General features: G+C 27.2%; 1 protein-coding gene across 1 annotated transcript in view; it reads left to right on the forward strand.

Moving 5' to 3' along the window:
* RyR (Ryanodine receptor) overlaps window positions 1–27,822 on the forward strand; it is a 559,410-nt gene that overhangs the window by 484,975 nt on the left and 46,613 nt on the right. The window contains exons 77-88 of the mRNA XM_075355178.1: window positions 763–932; window positions 3,566–3,647; window positions 6,499–6,678; window positions 14,014–14,090; window positions 16,684–16,838; window positions 19,123–19,211; window positions 21,094–21,263; window positions 22,302–22,447; window positions 24,054–24,124; window positions 25,343–25,408; window positions 25,547–25,626; window positions 26,360–26,521. Of these exons, the coding sequence (XP_075211293.1) occupies window positions 763–932; window positions 3,566–3,647; window positions 6,499–6,678; window positions 14,014–14,090; window positions 16,684–16,838; window positions 19,123–19,211; window positions 21,094–21,263; window positions 22,302–22,447; window positions 24,054–24,124; window positions 25,343–25,408; window positions 25,547–25,626; window positions 26,360–26,521 (1,448 nt within the window). The remainder of the gene's footprint in view (window positions 1–762; window positions 933–3,565; window positions 3,648–6,498; window positions 6,679–14,013; window positions 14,091–16,683; window positions 16,839–19,122; window positions 19,212–21,093; window positions 21,264–22,301; window positions 22,448–24,053; window positions 24,125–25,342; window positions 25,409–25,546; window positions 25,627–26,359; window positions 26,522–27,822) is intronic.

A 27,822-nucleotide genomic window follows, 5' to 3' on the forward strand; every position in this document is an offset into this window, starting at 1 on the left:
ACTAAAAAATAGTACACTTTTGTTTCTTTGAGTTGTACTTCACAAACTTATTTCAGTAACTAAAAAAAAAAATTATTTACCTTAAATTTTCTCTAAGAATAACTATATCGCTTATAATAATTTTAGTTAATTGTAGGAAGGGTTGTGGGGGCTTTAGAACATCTGCTGACTTTGTAAGTAGAAAGATCCTTTTTCTTTATTATAGAAATTTATAAAGTACATGAAAAAGGAAAATTGAAAATATTGAATTATCACATGTTATTATCACATATTAGTAAAATGGAGAGTTAAGAAACAATAATAAGAACAAATTTTTAATCTGATAGTATATTGTTTATTACAAGAAAGTATTGCAAGGGAAGAGAATTAAAACATTTAGTTTATTATATTATACTTCAGAAAATTGTTTCTTCCTGAGTATAGGCCACCTGAGAATAGGTTTAGGCTTCCTAAAGATAGCCTCCTCTAAAACTGTGGCACACAGAAATAAGCAATTTAACTATAAAGCGCATTCATCCTTTTTCCTGTCCCAGGAGAGAAGAGTTAGCCTAGAATAAGGGGCTTTGAAAAATTAAGAAAAGCTTTTAGATCGAACAAGATTGATATAGAAATCATATATAGCTACAGTCATCTATAACTCTTCCATCCAAAATAAACCAGAAAAAAGAGGATATGTTCACAGAAGTAAGTAGTCCTTCACAATTAAAATATTGGACTGATTTGGAATGTTATATTTTAATTTATTAATATTTCTGTTTATAGCAATCATTTGAAGATGCAGAATTGAAAAAAGCTGAAGCAGAAGAAGACGAGTCTAAGCCTGATCCATTAACTCAGTTGGTAACAACATTCTGTAGAGGTGCAATGACTGAACGAAGTGGAGCACTTCAAGAAGATCCGTTATATATGTCTTATGCTGAAATTGCAGCAAAGTAATTATATTTGTAAATTCTAATTTAATTCTTTTAGATCTTTTGCTATCTAAACTCATACTTCCTGATTTATCATTTGTACACAATGTTATGGCAACACATTCTTGAAGTATGTACTCACTGCAGTATGTGTGTGTGTATATGTGTATATATAAAAACAATACTTGTACATGTATGCATGTTGGTATACAAGTCTGCATGTGTTTACTCACATGCATGGATATACTAAATGCAGCATTGTGCATAGTAAGATATGCACCATCTTACACTTGAAATACTGAGTGAATCAGCTATTTTAAAGTTCATTGTTTTTACCATTCATGTAAAACTATCAGTGATTGTAAAATTATGAAAGAGTTATTGTATATTTAAAAAAAAATAATTTTCCTACCTATGGATATTCATAATTGTAATTTAATTTTTGTTGATGTAAATCAATGATAAATACCACACAAAACTTTGACATATGTACTGTAATTTGGTGGTAGTTATAAAATTATCAAAATAACTTTTTTACAATTACTTGTGGTTGTATTGTATGTAAGTTATCCGAAATGCTAGACATCACTCAGAGATGTTTTGTTTGAAGTTAATGATTACCATCATATAATTCGTTGTACTAACCACATCAGAACACTCTAGTTACAGAGTACAGTTTCATTTCTATTAGGTGGGCTGAGCCATTTCCTGGGCCTAATATGCCGGAATAGCATATTTGGCACAGGAAACCACTTCACTTCTCATTTTCCCTAAAATGCCTGCTATCAATATTAGTTAATATGGATAATAATATAAATTATTTATAATATAATATTATTGTGGATAAAATGGAACAGGAAATATAGTTGTTAAACTTAGCTATCATTTTTTGGATATGACTTATGTTCTGTATCTTGACCAGTACAGTTAAAGTAAGTGTTCATGGTATTAGATAATTTTATATCATTTTAACAAAAAGATGTTTGCAATAAAAGCATTTTTGAAGAAAATTATATTAATAATAAATATAATCATTTATTTCATTAACAATAAACAATTTAGAAAATATATAAATATTTTATTTCAATTTTTAAAATTAAGTTTTTATCTGAATTATCACTACTTGTATTCCTTTATTACTTGTACTAGCTGCAGAGATGCCTACAGCACACCCTATGGCCGTTGTCTCAGAATGATATTATTAGGTATCCAAAATTGATTACATCTTGTATAAAAATGTTCGTTTTTTGTTTTGAATGATGAAAATTGATCAAGGAAAAGCAAAAAAAGGGTTCATCATTATTTAGTTAAGCATCCTTCCTCATTAGGAAATAAGTTTTAGGGTTGTTTATTATCATTGTACTTACTAAAACAAAAATAACTTCAAAACAAAATATTCGCTTGCAGTTTTAAACTTTTCTCTTCAATCAACAAAAATCACTGTTCCTCTTATCAATCTAGACCATCCAAAATTTCCCTAAAAACAATTTGTTTTACCTATTGTCTGATTATACTTTATTATTTTATGAAGAAAAACAATCACATAAATAAAAAAATATATTATTAATATATATTTCACATATATATCGATATATATGCGATATATCAATATATAATAATATATCAAATATTCACCTGACCATCACAAGATATACACTAACGAAACAGGATTTTCCGTTAGTGATCGATACCTTCAGTGCTAAGCTAAGGGGGACAGACACACACATACAAATGCCCTTTAGTAGGGTAGGATATTATATTATATACATTATTTATTTTTATGTAGTTCTCTATTTTTATTATTTTTTAATTATTAAATAGTACTATGTATTTTTTTAATCCATGAATATAAGTAGAACTTAAAACAGTAATAATTTTTTTTAAATTATAAGCAAAATTATTAAAAAATCCAGTAAACTAAAACAATAACCCTTTATGTTTTAGTTTTTTTTTTTTTTATTGCAGAGAACCTTACAGATTGTTATTATATAGAATAACCCTTTTCTTTCATTTTATTACAAAATAACTTCATGTCAAGCATTTTCCATTGAATTATACATTAAAATGAGTAATAAATTACGGGTTTTTTTATGTAACAATCAAGAAAAAAAGTCATGTATTTGCAAAATAAAATACATTAAGCATTTTTTATAATTTAAATTTCAAATAATTGTTTCTCTTTAAGGTAAAACATATCATTTAAAATCATTCTTTTTTTATTCTGGTTACAACTTTTGCATCAAGGAACAAGTAGCTAAAAATCATTTTTACCTCCAACAATCCACAATTATGAATAATAAAAATTTTCAGATTTTATATTTGTATTAAGCATCAAGCAATACTAGTAAATATTGGATGTAATTTTTAATATTAAATTTGCACCTCCGAAATATGAATAAAAAGTAAAACTTTCATAACAGTAATAATTTGAACTCCAATGTTAATAATCTATTAAAACTAAAAAACAATACAAATATAAAATCTGAAAATTTTTATTATTGACATAATAGATTATTAACATTGGAGTTCAAATTACTACTGTTATGAAAGTTTTACTTTTTATTCATATTTCGGAGGTGCAAATTTAATATTAAAAATTACATGCAATATTTACTAATATTGCTTGATGCTTAATAATCTATTAATTACTTTAGGTCATGTGGTGAAGAAGAGGAAGAAGGGGGTGATGAAGAAGAAGGAGGTGGTGAAGGAGAAGAGCAAGGAGGTTCAATCCATGTAAGAGATTTAGTAAAATAAAGTTATATTAATCTTAAATTTTGCTTACTCCATAAAGATTGTACACAAAATTGATATTTCCTTCAGTCACCTTAGAAAAATTTTACATTTAATAAAAACATTGATCTTTCTATGTGCGTGGTCAGCAGATTGCATATTGATTGCATAATTGATCACTTGCCTGCAAGTGCTCAGCACTGAAAACTACAGTGATTTTTAATACAAAATGATCTTTTCCATTTATTTAACATTAAGGGATCAGGTTATTTAAATCTACTGTAATATGTTGGTACAAGAAGCCAAAGATATTTTCTTATAAAATATCTGATTTTTCATTTACATATAATTGATCTCAAATTTCTGATCAAAAGGATCAATGGAAAGGACTGTGCTTCCATTGTAGAAAAATTGTAGTTGTTCTATGCCACCTCAACATGAGAATATCTTTGAATGCTATCTGCTGCCTCATTCAGTGGCTGGATAAAGAAAATAATGTTAAAACTTTTTTTTTAATGTTTTTATTTTCCCATTTCATAATTATAGGCATAATTTACTTTTGCAATATAAGTAGAAAATACTATTCTATAAGAATAGGACTACTAAAAACAAACAAAAAATAAAGGTAGTATGGCATCTTATATAATATAAATTATTCAATATTTCAGCTGAACATTTTCCCTCTTTTTAAAATGTAGATTTTCATTTAAAAATAACTAAAAAATTTAGACTTAGTTGTTTTGTATAGTATTATTTATGTATAAGTTGATAAATTTTAATAATTTTTAAGTTTTCCCATGTACATATTTTTCTTTGTAATTATTTCCTTAAGTTGTAAATTGAATAAAATTAAGTTAGATTTATTAAAATTCATAAATATATCAAATATTTTTATTATTTTATAACATTCTTAATTTGTTGAAATGTATATTACACAAACAATTCACTCGCTGAAATCTGAAAAATTCTTCATTTTTTATGTAAAATGTAAGTAGTTAGATTGGTTTTGTAATGAATCTTCATGTCTAAGACTTACTGCTATGAAATTAAATGCAAAAAAACAGTTTAACTATAAATTTTGTATGATGCTTGTATATTATTAATTAGATTTTATCAATAAAACATTTTGCTGTAATTTAATAAATCATTTTCACCTGTGTTTAATTTTGTTGCTTTCATTAAGAGGACTATGAATAAACTTATGGTAAGTGTATCAATTTATTGTTAGAATGTATGGATCGTTTTTATAATTGAATATTACTTTAGGTTGATTTTTAAGTCCTTAAATAAGTAATAATATCACGTAATTTCAAATCATTGATTTGTTAGGTTATTGGAAAAATACATTGCCATTCTTTTTCTTTACAGAATTTAGGGTATTACAGATTATTTATAGGACTAGCTTTTACAGCTGTTTTTTTCTACAACATAAAATACAATTTAATAAAAATATTTATGTTTAATCAATTCATTTTTTTAAACATCTCAATATTTCTTTTAGAAGTGAATTTTAACTTTAATAAAAACGATTTGTCTTTGTAAAAGTATTTTGTAAATATAATATTGTTAATGATAGATTTTAAAGAAGAAGACATTTTACTTTTATTTCTGATTGTTTACAAATTAATAAGATTTGTTAGAAACAAAAAAACCTTAGAAACTGGATCAAATTATTGTTTGATATTATTACTAAACATAATATTTGATTTTATATAATAAATTATTTTTATATATGTAAGCATTTATTTGAAAAATAAATAAATAAATATTTTAGTTTTATTTATATTTAAGAAAAAAAAGTTGTATACTCAATAGATAATTTTTTTTTTACACACCCATTAATGACTGAAAAATGTTTAACATTTGATTAATTGCTAGTTTCTTTAATATGCTTCTTTTTTTTTACCATTTAATCTTATAATCCATAATATTGTTTACCAGATTTTATTAATTATTTTTTACTTCTGATATGACTTACGTAAAATAAAAAATCATTTATACTAATAAACATTTCTTGCCGTGCAGAGTTATATTACTTATTTTATAATATTGTTCAACTGAGTATATATTATTTTCTTTTCACCTTATAAGCAACCCCCCCCCCCATCACCCACTCTGATGAGAATATGTATGACATGTAAATGAGGTGTAAGTCTTGTACAGATTCAGGCTGACCAGTCCCAAGTCATATGATTAATTGAGCCCCAACCACTAAAGTATGTCAGTATCTACTGTCTAGTATTAAATTTGTATAAAAGCAACTATCTTTTACTAAGATTTGAACCTCGGAACCATCAACTTCGAAAATCAGCTGTTAAACAACTTGTTATTTGCAATGACAAGTTAATTACTACACTAGCTGTGGGCTAATTAGAATGACTAAAGAATTTTATGTATTTTTCCATTATAAATCTGTCTCTTTTCTTTATTAAACATAGGAAGCCTAAAGCTTTTATGTGAAAAAATGTAATTTAATTTTATGGCTTGTGAAAAAATTCTAAGCCAACCAAGCTTTTAACCCACAATTTTTATGATGGAATCAACGTATGCTATAATTTCACCATGAAGGTCAGTAGAGTAGTAGCATTAAATAATTTATTTAGTGCAGAATAAAGAATGTCTATAGCATCCATATTATTATTATTATTATTATTGTTATTATTCTCTTGGGCAAGCCCAGTAAAAAGCATCCTGGCCGGCCCGAAGGCAAGGCACAGGAGCTATAACTATTGTTCTGACATGCATTGTATATGGTAACATGAACTATTGAACTATTATTATTATTAAATATATTATAACAAAAAATAAATGCCAGGATTATTAAATTACCAATAAAGTGGTATTTTTCTCACAGGAACAAGAAATGGAGAAACAGAAATTGCTGTTCCATCAAGCCCGGCTTGCAAACAGAGGAGCTGCTGAAATGGTCTTATTGCATATTTCAGCTTGCAAAGGTGTCCCAAGTGATATGGTTATGAAAACATTGCAACTTGGAATTTCTATACTTCGGGGTGGAAACATTGATATTCAGATGGTATGCTTATTTAATCGTTTTTATTTTTTAGTGTGGTTTTATTTAAAAAAACAGACGGTTCTAAATTTAATTTTAACTAATAAAATTTATTAAATAAAAATTATCTGGGTTCTATGAAGAAAAAAAAATCACTAGAACTGTTTAGCTCTAGGCAACACTTGAAAATTGGCTGTTGAAAAATAAAGCAAAAAATGGACAAAATTAAAAAAAAAATGTTTGATTAAATAGTTATATGTAACCTATAAACTGACTTGAATTAGCCCATTGGTACAAGGCAGAATACTGTGAACTGTAGACAGTTATTTCAATTATAAAAAAAGTAGAGGGGGATGTAATTTACTTTTTAGGCAGTCAGTTTATAGGTAAATTACATCCCCCTCTACTTTTTTTATATTTGAAATAACTGTCTACAGTTCACAGTATTCTGCCTTGTACCAATGGGCTAATTCAATAAACTTGTGTTTCACTCTTTCTGATTTTTGGGCAGCAGTGGGTGGAAAGTAATTTAAAAGTTTTAAATGGGCAATGATCATTTGATATAGAATTTTAAAGAGCTCATTCTGACAAGAAAAATATTATAATTAGAACTAAATTCCGATCATCCAGTCCAAAATGGCAGCCAACAATGTGTTTCAGATAGTTAGAATTATGGTTATATGCTCTCCTTTATTTAGAGGTAACCCAATTCTGTCTTTGGAAATCTTCTCCGATAAAAGAGGCTAATCAAAGTAAGTCCCAGTTTAGACCTTCAGGAGGGGGCTCAAAAATGTTAAATGGGACATATGGTCATATGATGCATTGTTTTAAAGGTCTTTTTGAGACAAGCAAAACGGTATCAGAAAAATTAAATTTGACTATATAAACCAAAATGGCGACTACAAATATCAGTATGTTAATTAAAAATTGAATAAATTAGTTAAAAAGTTTTTCAAATACTTCTTTTAATTAAATTTACAGTTTTGAATTTAAAAATAATTAAATAATAATTAACTTACTCATTTTTTAACAATAAAATTTAATTTCAGACAGCTGAATAACATTAAACCGAAGGTAAGTTACACTTTCAAATCCCGGTCAGGCATGGCATTTTCACACACGCTACAAATCATTCATCTTCATCCTCTGAAGAATGCCTAACGGTGGATCCGGAGGTTAAAAAAAAAGTTACACTTTTCAAAATTTATATTCATTGTTGATTTTGTGATAAATAGCTAACAGATATTGAAGTTTAACATCCTTAATGTTATTTTTGGATGAAGTTTTGTGTTTTTTTATTAGTAAGTTCAAAAAAGTTTAAATTACAAACATCAAAAAATAAAGAAGATAAAAAAGATTAAAGAAACCAAAATTAAAAAAAACTTAATTTAGATTAGAAAAGGTTAAACCTGACTTAGAAATCTGGTTTTGTTTTTTAGCGTAATTAAAAAATTGTAATATCCAAAAAAAACTCTTAGGTAAACACAATGTGTTTTTCAGTTCAAGAAAGAGTAGCTTTTTTTTGTCTTCAGTCATTTGACTGGTTTGATGCAGCTCTCCAAGATTCCCTATCTAGTGCTAGTCGTTTCATTTCAGTATACCTTCTACATCCTTCATCCCTAACAATTTGTTTTACGTATTCCAAACGTGGCCTGCCTACACAATTTTTTCCTTCTACCTGTCCTTCCAATATTAAAGCGAATATTCCAGGATGCCTTAGTATGTGACCTATAAGTCTGTCTCTTCTTTTAACTATATTTTTCCAAATGCTTCTTTCTTCATCTATTTGCCGCAATACCTCTTCATTTGTCACTTTATCCACCCATCTGATTTTTAAATTCTCCTATAGCACCACATTTCAAAAGCTTCTAATCTTTTCTTCTTAGATACTCCGATTGTCCAAGTTTCACTTCCACATAAAGCGACACTCCAAACATATACTTTCAAAAATCTTTTCCTGACATTTAAATTAATTTTTGATGTAAACAAATTATATTTCTTACTGAAGGCTCGTTTCGCTTGTGCTATTCGGCATTTTATATCGCTCCTGCTTCGTCCATCTTTAGTAATTCTACTTCCCAAATAACAAAATTCTTCTACCTCCATAAACTTTTCTCCTCCTTTTTTCACATTCAGTGGTCCATCTTTGTTATTTCTGTTACATTTCATTACTTTTGTTTTGTACTTGTTTATTTTCATGCGATAGTTCTTGCGTAGGACTTCATCTATGCCGTTCATCGTTTCTTCTAAATCCTTTTTACTCTCGGCTAGAATTACTATATCATCAGCAAATCGTAGCATCTTTATCTTTTCACCTTGTACTGTTACTCCGAATCTTAATTGTTCTTTAACATCATTAACTGCTAGTTCCATGTAAAGATTAAAAAGTAACGGAGATAGGGAACATCCTTGTCAGACTCCCTTTCTTATTACGGCTTCTTTCTTATGTTCTTCAATTATTACTGTTGCTGTTTGGTTCCTGTACATGTTAGCTATTGTTCTTCGATCTCTATATTTGAATCCTAATTTTTTTTAAATGCTGAACATTTTATTCCAATCTACGTTATCGAATGCCTTTTCTAGGTCTATAAACGCCAAGTATGTTGATTTGTTTTTCTTTAACTTCATTCTACTATTAATCTGAGGCCTAAAATTGCTTCCCTTGTCCCTATACTTTTCCTGAAAAACCAAATTGGTCTTCTCCTAACACTTCTTCCACTCTCCTCTCAATTCTTCTGCATAGAATTCTAGTTAAGATTTTTGATGCATGACTAGTTAAAACTAATTATTCTGTATTCTTCACATTTATCTGCCCCTGCTTTCTTTGGCATCATGACTATAACACCTTTTTTGAAGTCTGATGGAACTTCCACTTTTTCATAAATATTACACATCAGTTTGTATAATCTATCAATCGCTTCCTCACCTGTACTGCGCAGTAATTCTACAGGTATTCCTTCTATTCCAGGAGCCTTTCTGCCATTTAAATCTTTTAATGCTCTCTTAAATTCAGATCTCAGTATTGTTTCTCCCATCTCATCCTCTTCAACTTTCATTTCTTCCTCTATAACACCATTTTCTAATTCCTTATCCTCCGTATAACTCTTCAATATATTCCACCCAGCTACCGACTTTACCTTTCGTATTATAAATCGGTGTCCATCTTTGTTTAACACACTATTGGATTTTAATTTATGTACCCCAAAATTTTCCTTAACTTTCCTGTATGCTCTGTCTATTTTACCAATGTTCATTTCTCTTTCCACCTGAACACTTTTCTTTAATCCACTCTTCTTTCACTAGTTTGCACATCCTGTTTATAGTATTTCTTTATTGTCGATAGTTCCTTTTACTTTCTTCATCACTAGCATTCTTATATTTTCTACGTTCATCCATTAGCTGCAATATATCCTCTGAAATCCAAGGTTTTCTACCAGTTCTTTTTGTTCTGCTGAAGTTTACTTCTGCCGATTAAAGAATTTTAACATTCTCCCATTCTTCTTCTACATTTTCTTATCTTTTTTACACGGACCTCTTGTGATGTCCTCCTCAAAAATCTTCCTTAACTCCTCTTTCTCAGGCTTCTCTAAATTCCACTGATTCATCTGACATCTTTTCTTCAGGTTTTTAAACCCCAATCTACATTTCATTATCACCAAATTCTGGTCGCTATCAATGTCTGCTCCAGGGTAAGTTTTGCAGTCAACGAATTGATTTCTAAATCTTTGCTTAACCATAATATAATCTATCTGATTCCTTGCAATATCGCCTGGCTTTTTCCAAGTGTATATTCTTCTATTATGATTTTTAAATTGGGTGTTGGCAATTACTAAATTATACTTCGTGCAAAACTCTATAAGTCAGTCCTCTCTTTGGTTCCTTTTGCCCAGCCCGTATTCACCCACTATATTTCCTTCCTTGCCTTTTCCAATGGTTGCATTCCAATCTCCAACTATTATTAAATTTTCATCTCCTTTTACGTGTTTAATTGCTTCATCAATCTCTTCGTATACACACTCTACCTCATCATCATCATGGGCACTTGTAGGCATATAGACAGACGTTAACAATCGTTGTCGGTTTAGGTTTTGATTTTATCCTTATTACAAGGATTCTATCGCTATGTATTTTGAGATACTCTACTCTCTTCCCTATCTTCTTGTTCATTATGAAACCTACTCCTGGCTGCCCATTATTTGAAGCTGAGTTAATTATTCTAAAATCACCTGACCAAAAGTCGTTTTCTTCTTCCCACCAAACCTCACTAACTCCTACTTCATCTACATTTATCCTATCCATTTCCCTCTTTAAATTTTCTAACCTACTAACCTTTTTTAAACTTCTAGCATTCCACGCTCCGACTAGTAGGATGTTATTTTTTAATTTTCTGGTGACCCCTTCCTTAGTAGTCCCCTCCCAGAGATCCTAACGGGGGACTAGTTTACCTCCGGGATATTTTACTAAGGAAGGCGCCTCCATCATTGCTATATGAAAATACAGAGAGCTACATTTTCTTTGAAAAAACTTTAAAACAACATATCATATAACCATAAGTTCAATCTAAAATTTTTGAACCGACCCAGCCTCCCCTCCACAGGCTGAATACTCTAAATTGGATTTCCTTTGATAAGTCTCTCTTATTGGAGAAGATTTCCAGAGAAAGAATTGTGACATCTCAAATAACAAAAAATGTAAAGGAAAACAAACAACCTTAGTTCTATCTGAAATAAACACATTATTGGCCACCATTTTGGATTAGGGTTCATAATTTTTAATTGTATCATTTTTTCGTCGTTGAGATGAGCTCTTTAAAATGATATGTCAAATGACTGTTGGTCCAATTTGAAATTTTTGAGTTGCCTGCTACCCAAAAATCAAAAATAGTGAAATATACATTCATTGAAGTAGCTTCTCAGTACAAGGAAGAATGGCGCAAACTGGATCCAGTTATCTCAATTATAAAAATTAAATTTTAGGCAAACTTGATGGTTTTTTAACTTGAAAAATCAAATAAAACTGGTGCCAGAACAGTATTTCCTGTAGTTTTTATGATATCCAACATAAAAAAGAAAAATTCATTGATGAAAAACACATTTTTTAGATTTGAAGTACAACAACTTTGCTAAATGACTAATTAATTCATACATTTTATTATCAAAATTTGTTGATAATTTAATTCAGAGAAAAGTCTATGAAAAACAAAAATCAATCAAATTTTATTATTATTAAAAAACCAGAAGAACTTAACAGAAAAATGTTATGAATCTGTAAAAAAAATAACTGTTTTTACGACAATAAGTTTAGACCTTTGAAAAATTAAAACGTTTAGTTTCATTTAAAAAAAAAATACATACTGTGGTTTATACTGTATTAATTTACAATATTTTATTTATTTGTTTAATATTTATATATTTATATTTAATATTTATATATTTGTTTTATTTGTTTAATATTTGTATTTTAAATATTTGAAAATACCACCACTGACATCAATGCACTTCTCAGATCATTCCTTTTCTGTTGCCAACCTAATGTTATCTTTGCATTTCTTGATGAGGGCAGCATCATTGAGAATGCAAGCAGTCAGTTGATTATGGGTGTCTACTTTTTGCTCATATACTACGCATTTCATTCCTATAGACAGTACTCCAAGGGAGTAAGGTTGGTGATCTAGATGGCCAACTTACTGGTCCTCTATGTCCAATCCATTTACCAGTAAATTTTTCATCTAAGAATTGTCTTACTTTATTCATGAAATGTGTTGGTGCTTTATCAAATTGATAGTACATTTCAATTCATTTTACCAATGAGAAATTTTCAAGCACTGTAAGAAATTCATTGTATAAAAATTTCAGATAATTTTTCTCTGTGATACGTTTTTCTAATTCAAATGGGCTATTAATTGGTTGTTGGTCATGCCATACCAAATGTACTCTGAAAATTTGATTCAACTGCAGCATGTGGGTTTTCTTCAGATCACCAATGTGAATTCCACGTGTTGTTTATGTTATTACAGGTTAGTAATGATGCTTTTAGGTTAGCTCTAGGAGCTAGTTAGGAAACTGGTTATTTCGAGGCTCAGTAGCCGTTTGTGGCACAGACATTCGGTCTTATGCTTTAGGGTGACCAAATGGGGTGGTGGCAGGAGAAATGGGAAGCAAGCCAATGTCATTACAGGTAAAAGCAGCTTCATCCAAAAATAGTATGAACAGAATTAAGTGATAATTATTGTTAACCTATTGACAAAATGCAGTCATCTGGCATGATCAAGCTGGATTTGTTGAACTTTCTGAAGATGATAAGGACACAGTCAGTGAGCTTGTAATGTACTCCATACTGTACTTTATAGAATGTTGTATCATGTAGAAATTCTTGCAAGCTTGTTGTAGAACTAAGAAGACCACCTGAAGAATATTTTCTCTTTCTGACATTTAGTTGAATATGAGTGCTAAGAAGTGTATCATTCTCTTTACAGTTTGGAACTTCTCGTCCAGGAACTTATCTCAGTATCTATTGCAGCTAGAACACTTTCATCGCTAAAGCCATATATAAATCTTGTATCAGCATATTTTGCACTCATGAAGAGATGCTGCATGTTTCAAAACAAAGAATTCTTAATGGAATTTCTTTTTTTTAAATTCGGATTCAGTTGGAAAGATTTTAGTACAGTTTAAAGTACTACAAACACAAAAACACTCTATAATTTGATTCCCAAAAATAATTAAACACATTCAAAATTATTTTAAAAACAATTAAATCGCCTGAAATTTATTAACAACACACAACCACAGTTTATGATAACAATGATAATCAAATAATTTTGAAGCATACAGTTAGTGTTGCCAACCTAATTTTTCATAGGTCTAAATTTATTGTACTAAAAACCGCTGTTTCTAATTTTTACTATTACACTTTCTTCATTTCATATGCTAAAGGAAGCATTGATTTATGCAATATTGTATTATACACATACAGTAAATTTATTAAAATTTGTTCATACTTGTATTTACTCAAGCAAAAAGTAAAATGTAATTTTTTTATATTGTATGAGCTGAATAAACTGCTCAGTGTTCCTTTGGTACTAGAGAAATATAATTTTTACTGTAGAAGGAAATCTGCAGTCAAAATTCCAAAAATGTTATTATAGAAAATTGCCCCAAATTTATTACTAATGGAAACAGTGGTCTATATTTACCACTGTCAGTTCATATAACAATTTTTGAAAAATTATTCAGCATATTAAGTTTGTCATATGGTCAACTATTGATTAATTTTGCAAATATCCAAGTAGTTTCATACTATATCAGTCAAATATCATAGCTTTCAGTCTGTGTAAAAAGTGAAAAATTATGTTTTCAGGGTATGTTAAATCATCTTAAAGAAAAGAAAGATGTTGGATTCTTTACATCAATTGCCGGTCTGATGAACTCTTGCAGGTATTTATTTAATATGAAATTATGTTACTTTTTTTTTATGATAAATTTAAAGAATTATGGCATACATGAAACTGTTTCTGTTGCCAACCAACAGTACTTTAAAAACAAGGTCAAGGTCTTATTAACATACGTAGTGCTCTTACACAATCATTGTGATTATGTATTCACTAATTTAAGGTATAAAACTTTTTTTAAATGTCAAGATATCAAATTTGATCATTAACAAATCATTTACAAGGTGTGATTAAAAAATTTTGAGAATTTTAATTTTTATCTCTTCCATATTAATATTGTTCAGTAATTTTTCCAGTCCTCAAAACACTTGTGGAAAAGGTTTTTCATTATAGCCTTAAGATTACTTAACGATTTTTTCCTGTGATTTCATCAAATGATGGAAATTGTCATTTTCATGTTCTCTTGATTATTGGTAACAGTAAAATGTTTCAGGGTGCCATGTTTTAAGGATTTTTGGCTAAGTAATTATGAGTTAATTGTTGAGTGTCAGCTGGAGCAAAAATCCATGAATTGATGTGGTGAATTGTTGCCCACATCATTTTCTTGAGATTGCCTTATGTAAATGGCATAAAACTGCTAAGTAATTCTGTTTGTTGACCATGCAACCTTGTGATAAGAATTCATAATGGATGATGCCATTGTAATAAAAACAAAAATCAATAAGGTGAACCTTAATATTTAATCAAACTTGGCATATTTTTTTCAGTCTTGGTTCTTTAGGAAGCTTTCATTGGTATGACTTTCATTTTGAAATCATATTCATAAACACAAAAAGTGTAACACTTTTGAATAATTCTGAATCCATCAGCTAACATTTGTTCTGCTATCTTGGTTTTGTTGAAAATCCTAATAAAAGTTATTTTTTTTTAATATGGATTTGAATATTAGACTGTGGATTCCAGTGTACTTTGGTAGTTGGGGTTCAATTAACCACATTTCTCAGGAATGATCGGCCGGAGTTTGAGCAAGACTGTACTTCATTTACATGTCATACATATCATCCTCATCTCATTGGGCCATGGGGGACTCAACGAAATGGACAGATTGCAAGTTAATTGTTCAATATCTTAACAGATTACAACGTACACATCAGGAAAATAAAATAAAATAATAAAATATTTTAATCCTAATGATGGTTAGTGTAACTACTCACAGACCATTGCAAGTAGATAGAACTCTAAAAAAAATCAGATTAATTCAATAAATTAAAGCATGTTATTGACTTCATGTACTTTTACATATCAATTCAATTTTTTTTAAATTTGTATGTGTGTGTGTGTGTGTGTGTGTTATTATACTAGTTACTTCTTTACTGGATGAAGTATACTCGTATGTCAAAAAAATAAAAAAATTATCCTTCTTTAAATTTGTTAAGAAAGTCATACATCTTTCATAGAATTGGTTATCTGCTTCTATTATTGCAAATGTTTTTAGTGATTTATTTTAATATATTTTTAACTTTTTTTGTGATCTGATTGAATGTAATTTAAACTTGAAGTGATTGGTTAAATTAAATGTGCATAATTTCTCTAGTCCAGCTATCATTATCAAATTTCACTGGTTTATTTATATCATCATTACTGTTTTTTATATGTAATTTTTCAAGGGTATGGCATATTTACTTACGTGCTTGTAAATGCCCCTGATTGCTTTTTAAAACATTGTATCTTTATAAATCTTTTTTGCAACATTTTCTTTTGTTTTCCACATTTTTTATAAATAATTTATGTTTTCATTTATTCTATTGTTATCAATTTTGTTCTATTTTACAACTAGTTAATTTCTTTTTTAATATTTATTGTATTTTTATTATAAGTATAAGAGTATAGTTTTTATTTAATGTTCATGTAATAAATTTGTCTATTTAATTATTCCATTTGAATTTAATTTTATGTATTGATTCTTGTGTACATATTTTTAAATATATATGGTAAAATACATATACTATAGTCATTTGCCATTTATATAGGAAGGAGAAAAAGAAAATATGCCATTTTAACATATTCTAAAATGACATGTTTCAGAACTTACATGCCACTGTCAGAGTGATGACATTCCATTGAAGTCATCATAAAATTAGAACTAAACATAAGCAATTTTCACTCTAAAATTTTAACATTACTTGTATGTTAAAGTGTATATTTTCTCATACACTGATCAGCAGGTGGACACTCCAGTAATGCCAAAATAGCATTACTGCCTAATTTATGTTTGTAATTGTTTTTATTTGAATACATTTAAGGCTATGTCATACACTAGTTGGACTTAACAGTAAAATTAGTTTTTTAATAATAGATTCAAATTTTTTATTTTAAGCTTTTTTAAATTTTAAATGCTGTAATGTTTATATGTCAGTCATTATTTTATATATGCAGAAGTTTAAAATTAAAATCCATTTAGTTATAATTATTTTAAATTAAATGGCAGATGTAATTTGGTTTTTATTGTATTCTAGATAATTCATAGTAAAATGATCTCAAATTAACAATTGCTTTTATAATTTTATGTAAGATTTGGGTTAGATTTTTCTTTTTTTATTTGAAATTGAAAGTGAGTAATGATTTATTTGAATGCATAGTGTTTTAGATCTAGATGCTTTTGAACGTAATACAAAAGCCGAGGGACTGGGTGTTGGTTCAGAAGGTGCAGCTGGTGAAAAGAATATGCATGATGCAGAATTCACATGTACCCTATTTAGATTTATACAGCTGACTTGTGAAGGTCACAATTTAGGTGAGTAAATATACATAATCTAAAACAAAGTATCTTTTGATTTATTGAAAAAGATATTGAATGCAGTTTGTTCTGAGATTCATTATAATGCAATTGTTTTTTATTTACTTTGTCTATTAAGTAACTTAATTACATAGATTAATTAACTTACATGTCACTATGTTACTTTGCCTTCAATAGTTTAAATGATTAATAAGTATTATAATTTATGATGTTAAAGAATTTAACTGTTTAATCAAAAACTAAATAATTAGAATTATTCATTACATTAACCCATTAACTGGCAGATATAAAGATACGCAATTTTTTTTTCCTTTTATTTCATCTATTTACGAATATAAAGCTAGAAAAATAATTTCATATCAACAACAAAAAAAATCAATTATCGCTCAGAAATAAAACGGTTCGTTTACGCAGCTTTGGCAAAAAATATCAGATTCTGAAGAATATAATAAGATATATGAACAATTTATAATACAATTTATTAAATTGAAAATAATACAGTTACAAATAAAATATTTTAATTTAATTTTTTTTTTTTATAAAAAAATTTAGTTTCTTTGCTGCAAATGAAATTCTTGAAAATATTTTGGATTTAGATGCACTTTATATTTTATACTCAAAAGAGTTTTATGGTTTCTGCATAGCTTACATCTTCGTCTAGCTTTTTTCACATGCTCTGAAATAACGTGTACCCTTTTAACATTGCCCTATCATTATAATAAAAATCTTCTGGCAAGCTGTTTTAAAGGACAATCCTCGATTGCCATTGGCTGTGAAAGAAAATTATCTTTACTTTTTTCTTCATTCTTAGTAATGCTTCATTGTATTTTAATTTCTTCACTCTTTGTCAGTGATAATACAAGAGAAGACCTAATATCAATTTGACTGATTTCACTGTTATTTGCAAGTCTGTATATTTTCCATGAATTTACTATAATAGAATCATTAGCATTTATAAATAATGGCCACCACCATTTTTTCCACACTTGAATTAATAATTTCCGATACCACTGTCATAGGAATCAATGCCACCTATGCTTTTAGTATATTCTGTTACAATTAATGGTTGAGCAATCAGTGTATTTTCTTTATTTTCAGCTGTAACTTTTCGTATTTCATAATGGATATATGCCATTATGGTTACTGGCAAATGTCACCACTGCATTATCATTCCATCTAGCAACTGCAAAATTGGTTTTTTCAATGGGCAATTAAGAAGCCTATTTTCTCTGACAGTGCCAAATGCAAAATATCCTTTTATCATACAGATCATATGTAGAAAAGAAATTGTCAAAAAAATTCTATGTTCATTAGGAATGGTACAACATTTAACAATTCTAGTACTAATTGTGTCCGAAGACCAGATTTTTCTTTGTTTGCACTTGTGTACAGAATAAATTGGTAAAAATACCCATCCGAACTACCTTGATAAACATTTTTGCTGAATGCTTACCAAAATATGGCACAATTTCTTCAACAATAGATAAATTATAAAATTATAAAAACAACAAATTGTTGTTTTTTTATAAAATAACGACATCTATAAAAATAGAACAATGACAGACAAAACAAAATTTAACAATTGAAAGATAAAAATAGCACAACGCAGGATTGCTAAGTATTATTTTTAATGTAAGAGTAATGTATTGCATGCGTAGCATGTGATTCATCAGTCCATATGCCAAAGGTACATAATTGCACCATTATTTTTAACAACCAGTATTAATTATCAGTTTTCAAAATAAACAATTTTCATGAACTGATGAATGAAAGTAACACTTAAATAAGCAAATAAAATAGAAATATTATTTTTAACAAGCATATCACAATCATTATATACCTCATACAGAAGGGATTACACAATCTCATAAAATACAAGTTAACATGCAAATAAACTTTCTAAATAAAAATCTATAACCATATAATTTTTTTTGTGATTGCAACACCTAAAATGTTAAAGGCAAATTGTACAAAGAGCGAAAAATTTTGTAGAAATTAAAAAGAAATATTGTTTACGAAAAGGTTTGTTTATGTACCATTGGCAATTAATCGGTTAATTACATATATATTTTTAATTTTATCCAGTTCTTTTGTGTTTCTAAAACCATATTTCAGAAAAGAATGTTTATTTTTTTTTAATTTTTACTGGTGTTGCTTAATTTGGAGAAAAAGTGAATCACTATGTTATTACAATATTGCATTTCTGTTACTGTGTTAGTATTTATAATGGATATGTATGCTAAGTACTGAACTCTTTCAAATGTTTTTTTTTTTTTTTTAGAATGGCAAAATTACTTAAGAACACAGGCTGGCAACACAACCACTGTCAACGTTGTTATTTGTACTGTAGATTATCTACTAAGACTTCAGGTAATTTATTACACATCAATTTAATATGCACAATTTTTTATTCCTTAGTAACTTGTAAAAGCTTCTCTAAAATTCTAATAAAAAGATTGAGCAAAAATAAGATTGGACCAGCAGTTCTTTTGTTTTAACAGAACATCAATATAAGCAAACATATGCAACATACATTCTGATTTATATATGAACATGCTCTCCAGTAAAGCAACTATTTTTATTAATTTTTCAGTTTAATAAACAGGTATAGAATTTGGTGCGTGTCATATATATTAAACTACTTAGCTGTACATGAAAATACAGAGCGATATCTATTTCTTTACCATTATTTCTTGATCATTGTTTAAAACTATCCACACATGTACTCACGCGCGCATACACACATTATACAGCAAATGTTAAATTATTTTAATAATTAAAAACAAATGAATAAATAAAATATTAAGAAAGAAGAATTTGTTATAGAAGGGTGGATTTATTTCATTGTTTTTAATGAAAGAGTTCGATATATTTAAAGAGTACCGTAATAAAAGATATTGAAGAACTCAGGAGGACTATATAAAATTTATAGAATAAAAGGAAGATTACCTTCTTAGTCATATTTTAAGACATGAGAATTACAAATATTATCAATGGAGGGATAGATGTAAGAATTAGTTCTCCAATAAATACCAGGCTGCTCCAAATGTGAAAAGAGTTTTTCTTTTTAAAAAATATTTGAAAAGTTGGTATTTTTTCTTATTCTTGATCAAAGTAAACAATTTTATTTATGTACATTAAATACTGTAAAGTTTTATACATTGTTTTTATTACACTTAAAAGCTTATGTCTCTACAACTTTCGAGAAATTCAATTATTTCTTTACTCTAAAGCAACTCTACAAGTGTGGAAAACAACTTCCAATCATTAATATCCTCTCACATTACAGTCATGTTAATTTTGAAAATGTTTCTAGATGGAGGAAAATTTGGATCTACAGAGAACATACACTCAATTTTTTAACATTTAAATAAACCTTAAATGCTTTGTTAAACAGCTGATAAATTTGGGATATTAGATTTCATGAGATCAAACGTGTATGATTGTATCATACCTCTTGTGAAATATGTTTACCAGAAACACTTTAATTTATTACCTTTTTTTCTGATATGATTGGTTAAATGTTGTCTAAATGAAACCAGTATTAATATCAACAGGTTGGGCTCAGTCCTATGATCTTGAGCTACATTGTTTTTAATCAGACATGTTCTAATGCATTTCTTTGTAAAATAATCAATTATGCACAGAGAATCTATGTAATAATTCCTCTTTTAAAATGTTTTTCCCAGTTGATCACACCAATATAGATTTTTGTCTTATTGATTTACTGTTACATATGATGACATATCAAAAATAACACTGGTATTTTGTCTGCAGAACATATATTAAGTGTAAAGACAAGAGAATTGTTTCCTAAACTTTAAAATATTATTCTAAAAAACAACAATTCTCATAATTTTTTAAAATTATAATATTTTCACAAAACAAAGTATTATCACTAATAATAAACAGTTGTGTGATATAAATCAGTTCCAAAATAAAAACGATGAATAAAAGTTCACAATATTTTATATATAAGTATAAATAATTTTGTATTGAGGGCAAGTTACTTAGGTACTAAATTAAATTAACACCCAGTTTTTCAGACTATTTTTTTAGAAAGAAAATACTTGATTTCATTTGGAGCAATGGTATTCATTTTAGGAAGGAAGATTTTTTTTTATAGTAAATACTATATCTTTAATTTGCTGAAATTTAGTGTAACAATATTACTATCTCTGGAAAGAATGATCTTGTAACTTTTTTTCAATAATACAGTAATTGTGTTTTATAAAGGTATTTTAACTTTTAGGAATCAATCATGGACTTCTACTGGCACTATTCAAGTAAAGAGTTAATTGATCCTGCTGGAAAGGCAAACTTTTTTAAAGCAATTGGTGTTGCAAGTCAAGTCTTCAACACCCTGTCTGAAGTTATTCAAGGTCCATGCCCTCAGAACCAACAGGCTTTAGCTCATTCAAGGTCACTTCAGATTATATTTTTGAAAATAAATTAATATAAGTTGTAATGTAATTATGTAAATTTCAGTTTATAGAACTGAAATTTCTTTCTATAATTATTCTTATAATGTATTTATGATATTTTATGTTATAATTATCTTTCTATTTTGTGATTTTTAAAATGTGTACATTTCAAAACAGCATATCAATGACATGTTAATATGCAGCTGTGAAATGAAAATAACTTGTGTTAAAATATTTATTTAAGTGGTGAAATTAGTCATTCCACTACTCTTTAACTACTTACAATACAGTTAATTTTTTTAGTAGACTGATATGGTGTGTAGACTGATATAGTTGTTTTTATTTAAAATATGCACTACAATGCACAGTTTTGAATTAAAAATAATAATACTGACTAAACTTAATATTTAATGTTAGATTTTAAATAAGTGTGAGATCATGATTTTTAAATGAGTCATATGTTAAATGAGTCTAATTGAATCTAATCAGTTTCATTAATTCATGGATTTTAAATGAGTCTGGAATCATATATGTGTTGCAGAACCAGAATTTTTTTCTACAGATTGATTTAATCAATCATTCTTTAAAAAATGAATCTTTTTAAATTGGTCCACCTAGCTGTCAGAACATCTAGTTCATGCATATACATACGCCTATCAACATTTGTCTGTCCATGTGTTCATGCACATGCCTTCTCACTCCCACTCACATACTGTATTAGAATATCTTACAAAAGCTCACTTATACATAAAAATTTTTAAATATATTTTAAAATTAAATTTGTTGGAAAATGTAAACAAATAATATACATCTGTTTAAATGGAATATATTCCAGTTTCAATTTAAGTTAGAATTTAGTTACGATAAATAAGTTCCCATATTTTTCTTAGAAGTTAAATAGAAAGATTGAATTTTTCTTTAAAAAATATACATTTGTTTGTTACTTTAGCCAATTTACATCATCTTTCGTTTGAATAATTTTGATAAAAAAAACTTTTTTAATTTAATTGCTGGAATTTGTCATTTTTTAACACAGATTGTGGGATGCTGTTGGAGGATTCCTGTTCTTATTTTCACACATGCAAGATAAATTATCAAAACACTCCAGTCAAGTAGATCTTCTGAAGGAATTGCTCAATCTGCAGAAAGATATGATCACCATGATGCTTTCAATGCTTGAAGGTAATTTACAGACATCTTTATTATTTACAAAATTAGGTTACGCGGTTCAGACTACGGTTTTAATGGAATACTCATTTACCTGTGAAATGTATCTGCTAAACAAATTTAATATCATTTGCCTGGATAGAATTTTAAAAAAATAAGACAATTGCTAATTTTAGCCATTTTTGAAAGTCTTTATGTATCTTGTCAAAATGTAATTAAGTAATTAACCTTATCATCATAGTGGTATAAAGTTTAAATCCAATTATAATTAAATTGCGTTATCCAATCATAAAGTGAACATTCATGTTCAAATGATTGTCATTTAAATGTAAATTGTTATTATCATGATTTTATTTGAATTTTGAAGTAGCACTACCCATAATACAATTTTAAATTATATCAAATAAATGTTCTTTCACAACAAAAAAATAAATAAATAACTAGGTTTCTTCCCTATTACTGTAGTTTCATAAATGATATTATTATATATTTGCATTTACTAAATAAATTGTACATTTTATTAAGCATATTATCTATATACCATAAAGTAATATTTGTTTTAATTTTTATTGTAATGTTTTTATTGATCTCTGATTTTTCTACAACACATTAATTTGTTGAATTTTTTTTTTTTATTTTTATTAAAATTTAAATTTGCTCTATTTTTAAAACATTATTTTAATTCATAACATAAGTACCTTATTCTCTTGTTTTAAAGAAGTTCTTTCTATTACATAAAACATTTTCAGAAAGAATTATTGTTCTTTAGGGAAACTAAAAAAAAATGAAATAAATGAAAAATTGCCATATACCATAAAACAGTGTCAGCTACTCAAATAAATAATCATCAGAACATTTCATCATATTACACTAGGTCATGCAGTTTTGTTTTTAATTGTATTATTGAGAAATTAAATGAAGAATTAAACAATGTCAAATTCTTAGTTTTGTTTAACAGATAGAGTATAATATATTAATTATAAAGTAAACACCATCAATTAACCAAACAACATTGTGGTACAAACTAGAAAAATACAACAAACAATATTAACTTACAGCAGAATTGATATATTCTGAATAAACAATTAAAATCATACTTTAAAACATTTAAAACTAAAAATAACAAATCTTGAACCAATACAACATTTAATTCATATAATAAATAATATAACTTGCAATTGTATAGTTTATCAATAAGCAAGCATCACTTATGCAGAACATTTAAAAAAAGAGAAAATTAAATTTGAAAAATAGACAATGATTGAAAACAATAAATTTACTATGAGATAAATTTACTATGAGAAATTGTAAAACATAAATATCATATAAAGGTTTAATGAACAATGAAAAGGTTATAAGTGATATTATTACAATAATAAAAGTAATAAATCACTTTTATTATTGCATGTTCAATAATAAAAGTGATGAAGAATTTCTGATAATTTTATTAACATCCTATTTACATTTGAGGCTGATGGTTTATTGAGAACTGCTGTTTTAATCTTCAGAAAAGGTTATAAAAGGTTTTTTGTTATATATTCAAGTTTATTTTAATTTTACTGGGACTACAATTAATATGATTACTACTTTTTTTTTCTAACTTTAACCCATTTATTTACAGGTAATGTTGTGAATGGTACTATTGGAAAACAGATGGTTGACACACTCGTAGAATCTGCTTCAAATGTTGAGGTATGTAGATTTTTATTTATAATCATTTTCTTTAGCTATTAGAATAAAATTCTTCATTTTTTATCTCTATGACTTCAGTAATGATGAGTGCAAAAGAGTATGACATGACTCCTTCAGTAGAACTACTGTTAACCGAGTTGTAAAGGTCTTCTAACAGTAAACTGGTATCTTTGCTAAGCAAATAAACTATTAGGTATAAGATTAATTGGTCATGCTAGATCAGGTTTATTGATAAAACTCTTAATTACCTGCGAATAGTAGCAGTGTTTTTTTATATTATATTAACTGATGCTAATGAACTAGCATATACTGAGACCATTTAAAGCGTTAAAGTATGGGAACATCTTCATATTTTAAAACTGAGGGATAGTAGGAGGTATAAACAAGTTCATATCTAAATAGTTATAAAATTATTATTAATCTATGGTGTGTTAGAAAGTTTTTTCTGCCATCTTGGATCCACCATATTGAATTAAACTATTTTTTTTAAATAGGAAGGAGACATGTGCTACATGATTTAAAAAAAGGTTTTATGAGAAAAACTGTGCTGAAAACCATTTCACAGCCTTTGTTACCTTTGTTTACAAGTTATAAGTAATCAAAGTTACAAGTACAGAAGACTCACTAAGTAATAAAAAGAGGTAAAACATCCCATAGTAACTTTTTATGTTCTTTTACATTCAGAATTATATCCACTAATAATTATTAAACAGTTTAGTTCAGAATTAATAGCCAAAACACTAATAACAATATTCTTCACAATAATAATAATAATAATAATTTTCAAAACCCCTCTATAAATTAAATAGCTAGGTCACCTGATATTATTTACTTTGTTCTGATTTATTAAAGTTTATTTAATTAATATACCTTTATTTTAATTCTATCATAGCTAGTTTATTTCTAAATAAGCTTAGTTTATACACATTTAGCTTATTTACACACACTTCATATTTTAGCCACATTTATAGAGTCAAATGCAACATTTGTCATTTAATTTTTCATTTTATAAAAAACAAAAATTGTAATATATGAAATAATTAAATATATAAAGTAATATTTAAAAATAATAATAAAAACTTTAGTAAGAAGCTCTGAAAAGGAAATTAAGCTTCTGAGTAAATGGATTTGTCACCAACTCAATTATTGCTGATTATAAGTATTGCTATATTTTATTGCATAAAATAGTGTTTATTATATGACATTTTATTGTTACAGTTAATCCTGAAGTACTTCGATATGTTCTTAAAGGTGAAAGATCTTACATCTTCTGCTAGCTTCCAGGTAATCAATTTCTTAACTTACATAATTTGCAATTTAGTTAAAACAATTAAATTAGTAAACAATATGACTGATTTATAAATAGATAACAACTTCTTTTTTTTTTTTTGCTTATCTAATTCCTTTATTTCCTTTTTACAGGAAATTGATCCAAATCATGAAGGATGGATTTTACCCAAAGAATTCAAAGATAAAATGGAACAGCAAAAAAGTTATACACCGTATGTATTAATTTTCTATTTATACTTTTTGTTATTTATTACTACATGTACAATACTATATCAAATTATAAACCTTTTTATTTATAAATGAAAATTTAATTTCACTAACATTAGAAAAATATAATTCATATATCTTTACTCTTAATTTTTTTTTTTAGTAATATTACACTTGCATGATCTTTCAACTTTAGATGAGTGCAAAATCAACCATAGACAATTATATAGAACCATACAAAATTGAGATAATATCATATATAATACATAATACAACAATAATAAAACTGTAATAGAACTTTTCAGAAGTTTTCATTCATTACTTTGTACATGAATATATGAAATGTAATAAATATAATTACTTAGCACTCTTTGTTAACCACATTTTTAAAAGGATATTTTAAAGAGATTCAGTAAATTAAGTTTGCATGAAGACTGATCAAATGTTTATTATTTTATATTCAAACTAAATGTTACATTAACTACATTATATAAAACCTATTTCTGTTCCAAAACACTTTAAATTACTGCCTTCTATGTAATTTATAATATTTACTAATATACTATAACTTATTTTTTAATTCTATTAAAATGAATCATCACATAATTTTTTTTTCATTATACATAACAAGTATAAATATATAAAATGAAAACATATATATTTTTTTGTATTTATTTTTATTTTTTTAATTTCAAAAGTACGCCAATTAATTAATTTATTGTATTGTATCTTTTTTAGGGAAGAAATTGAATTTATGCTTCAGTGTTGTGAGACAAACCATGATGGAAAGATTGATTATGTTGGTTTTACAGATAGATTCCATGAACCAGCCAAAGAAATTGGTTTTAATTTAGCAGTACTTTTAACAAATCTTTCTGAACATATGCCCAATGAACCCAGGTAAAATAAAAATAAAAATAACATATTATTTTGTTTAATTTTTATTTCACTTTAGTAGAAACAGTATTAATTATAATGTATTAAATTTGAACAAAATTATAATCTATGAGGTCATTTACCAATCTGCTATTACTAATGTTACCATTTATTTATGATAAAAAAAAACTGTTTTTAAATATTCTAATCAAACTGAATGATTTTTTGTGATGGGAAACGCTGTATTTTATTTGTCAAACAATTTATTAAAACAGTAATTCTTCTAAAGAAGAGCTAAGCTGACTTACATACTCAGTAAGCTCATACAGCAGCCTTACATACTCATTTTGTTATGTATAAAAAATTACCTAAATGTAATTGATTTTACGTGTTTAAACCATGTAACAAAACATTTTTTGACATTGTTAATAATTTATATTTGCTGTCAGAAAAAGATGCATTTAGTTTATTTCATTATTATTGATTTTTATTATTAATAAATCACAAGAGGCCTTCAAGAGTATATGAGAGTGTGTTATATTTGTAGTATGTGAATAACTAGGATTCAAATTGAAACCCCCAGAACCTTCCACATATATTACTAGTCAGCAACATATTATGGTTTAGTGGTTTAGTTTGCATGCATTTTTTGTTTTATAATAACAAAATTAAATCTATCTCTTCATTGTCCATTATGCACTCTTCTGTTACAATATGACATTTTCGTAGCTGTACACAACTCAGTTGATTTATGCACTGGTAATTGAATTTACAATTTGTTCATTAGATGTCTGAAGTTTATGCCTTGTACAATCAGAATCTCATTATATTGATGTTACAAATTTGATATAGTAGTTGGATCCATCTGCATAAAAGAATTTATTAGTTAATGTAAACTTATCTGGCACAGAGTACAAATCATTAACTTCAAAAATCTAGAAATGGGTTTTTAGATATTTATATGAAAATTACACACACCAAAAATCAAGTTGATATCTTCATTTATGAATGAGAAATTAAAAAAATAGTAACTTTCATTATTACTTAATTTTAACCCTTTAATCTTTGTGAATTTCAAAAAATCTTTTCTTAGAGTGCATTTACATCATAAGAATAACTTGTACATACATTTTCATCAATTTAGCTGAGTAGTTTTTGATGGGCATTGATGAATCAGTCAGCCAGTCTTGTAAGTTGCTTTATAGATACAAATATATATAAAGGTGTATCACAAAATTCTCCCAGGTCTTTCATAACCTATTCTACTTGTGAAAATAATGGAAAAAGTTCATATAAACATATGTCCTAAAATGCTTTGTTTGTGA

Source organism: Lycorma delicatula, chromosome 2 (genome assembly GCF_047948215.1).
Source record: "Lycorma delicatula isolate Av1 chromosome 2, ASM4794821v1, whole genome shotgun sequence".
Taxonomy (NCBI): Eukaryota; Metazoa; Arthropoda; class Insecta; order Hemiptera; family Fulgoridae; genus Lycorma; species Lycorma delicatula.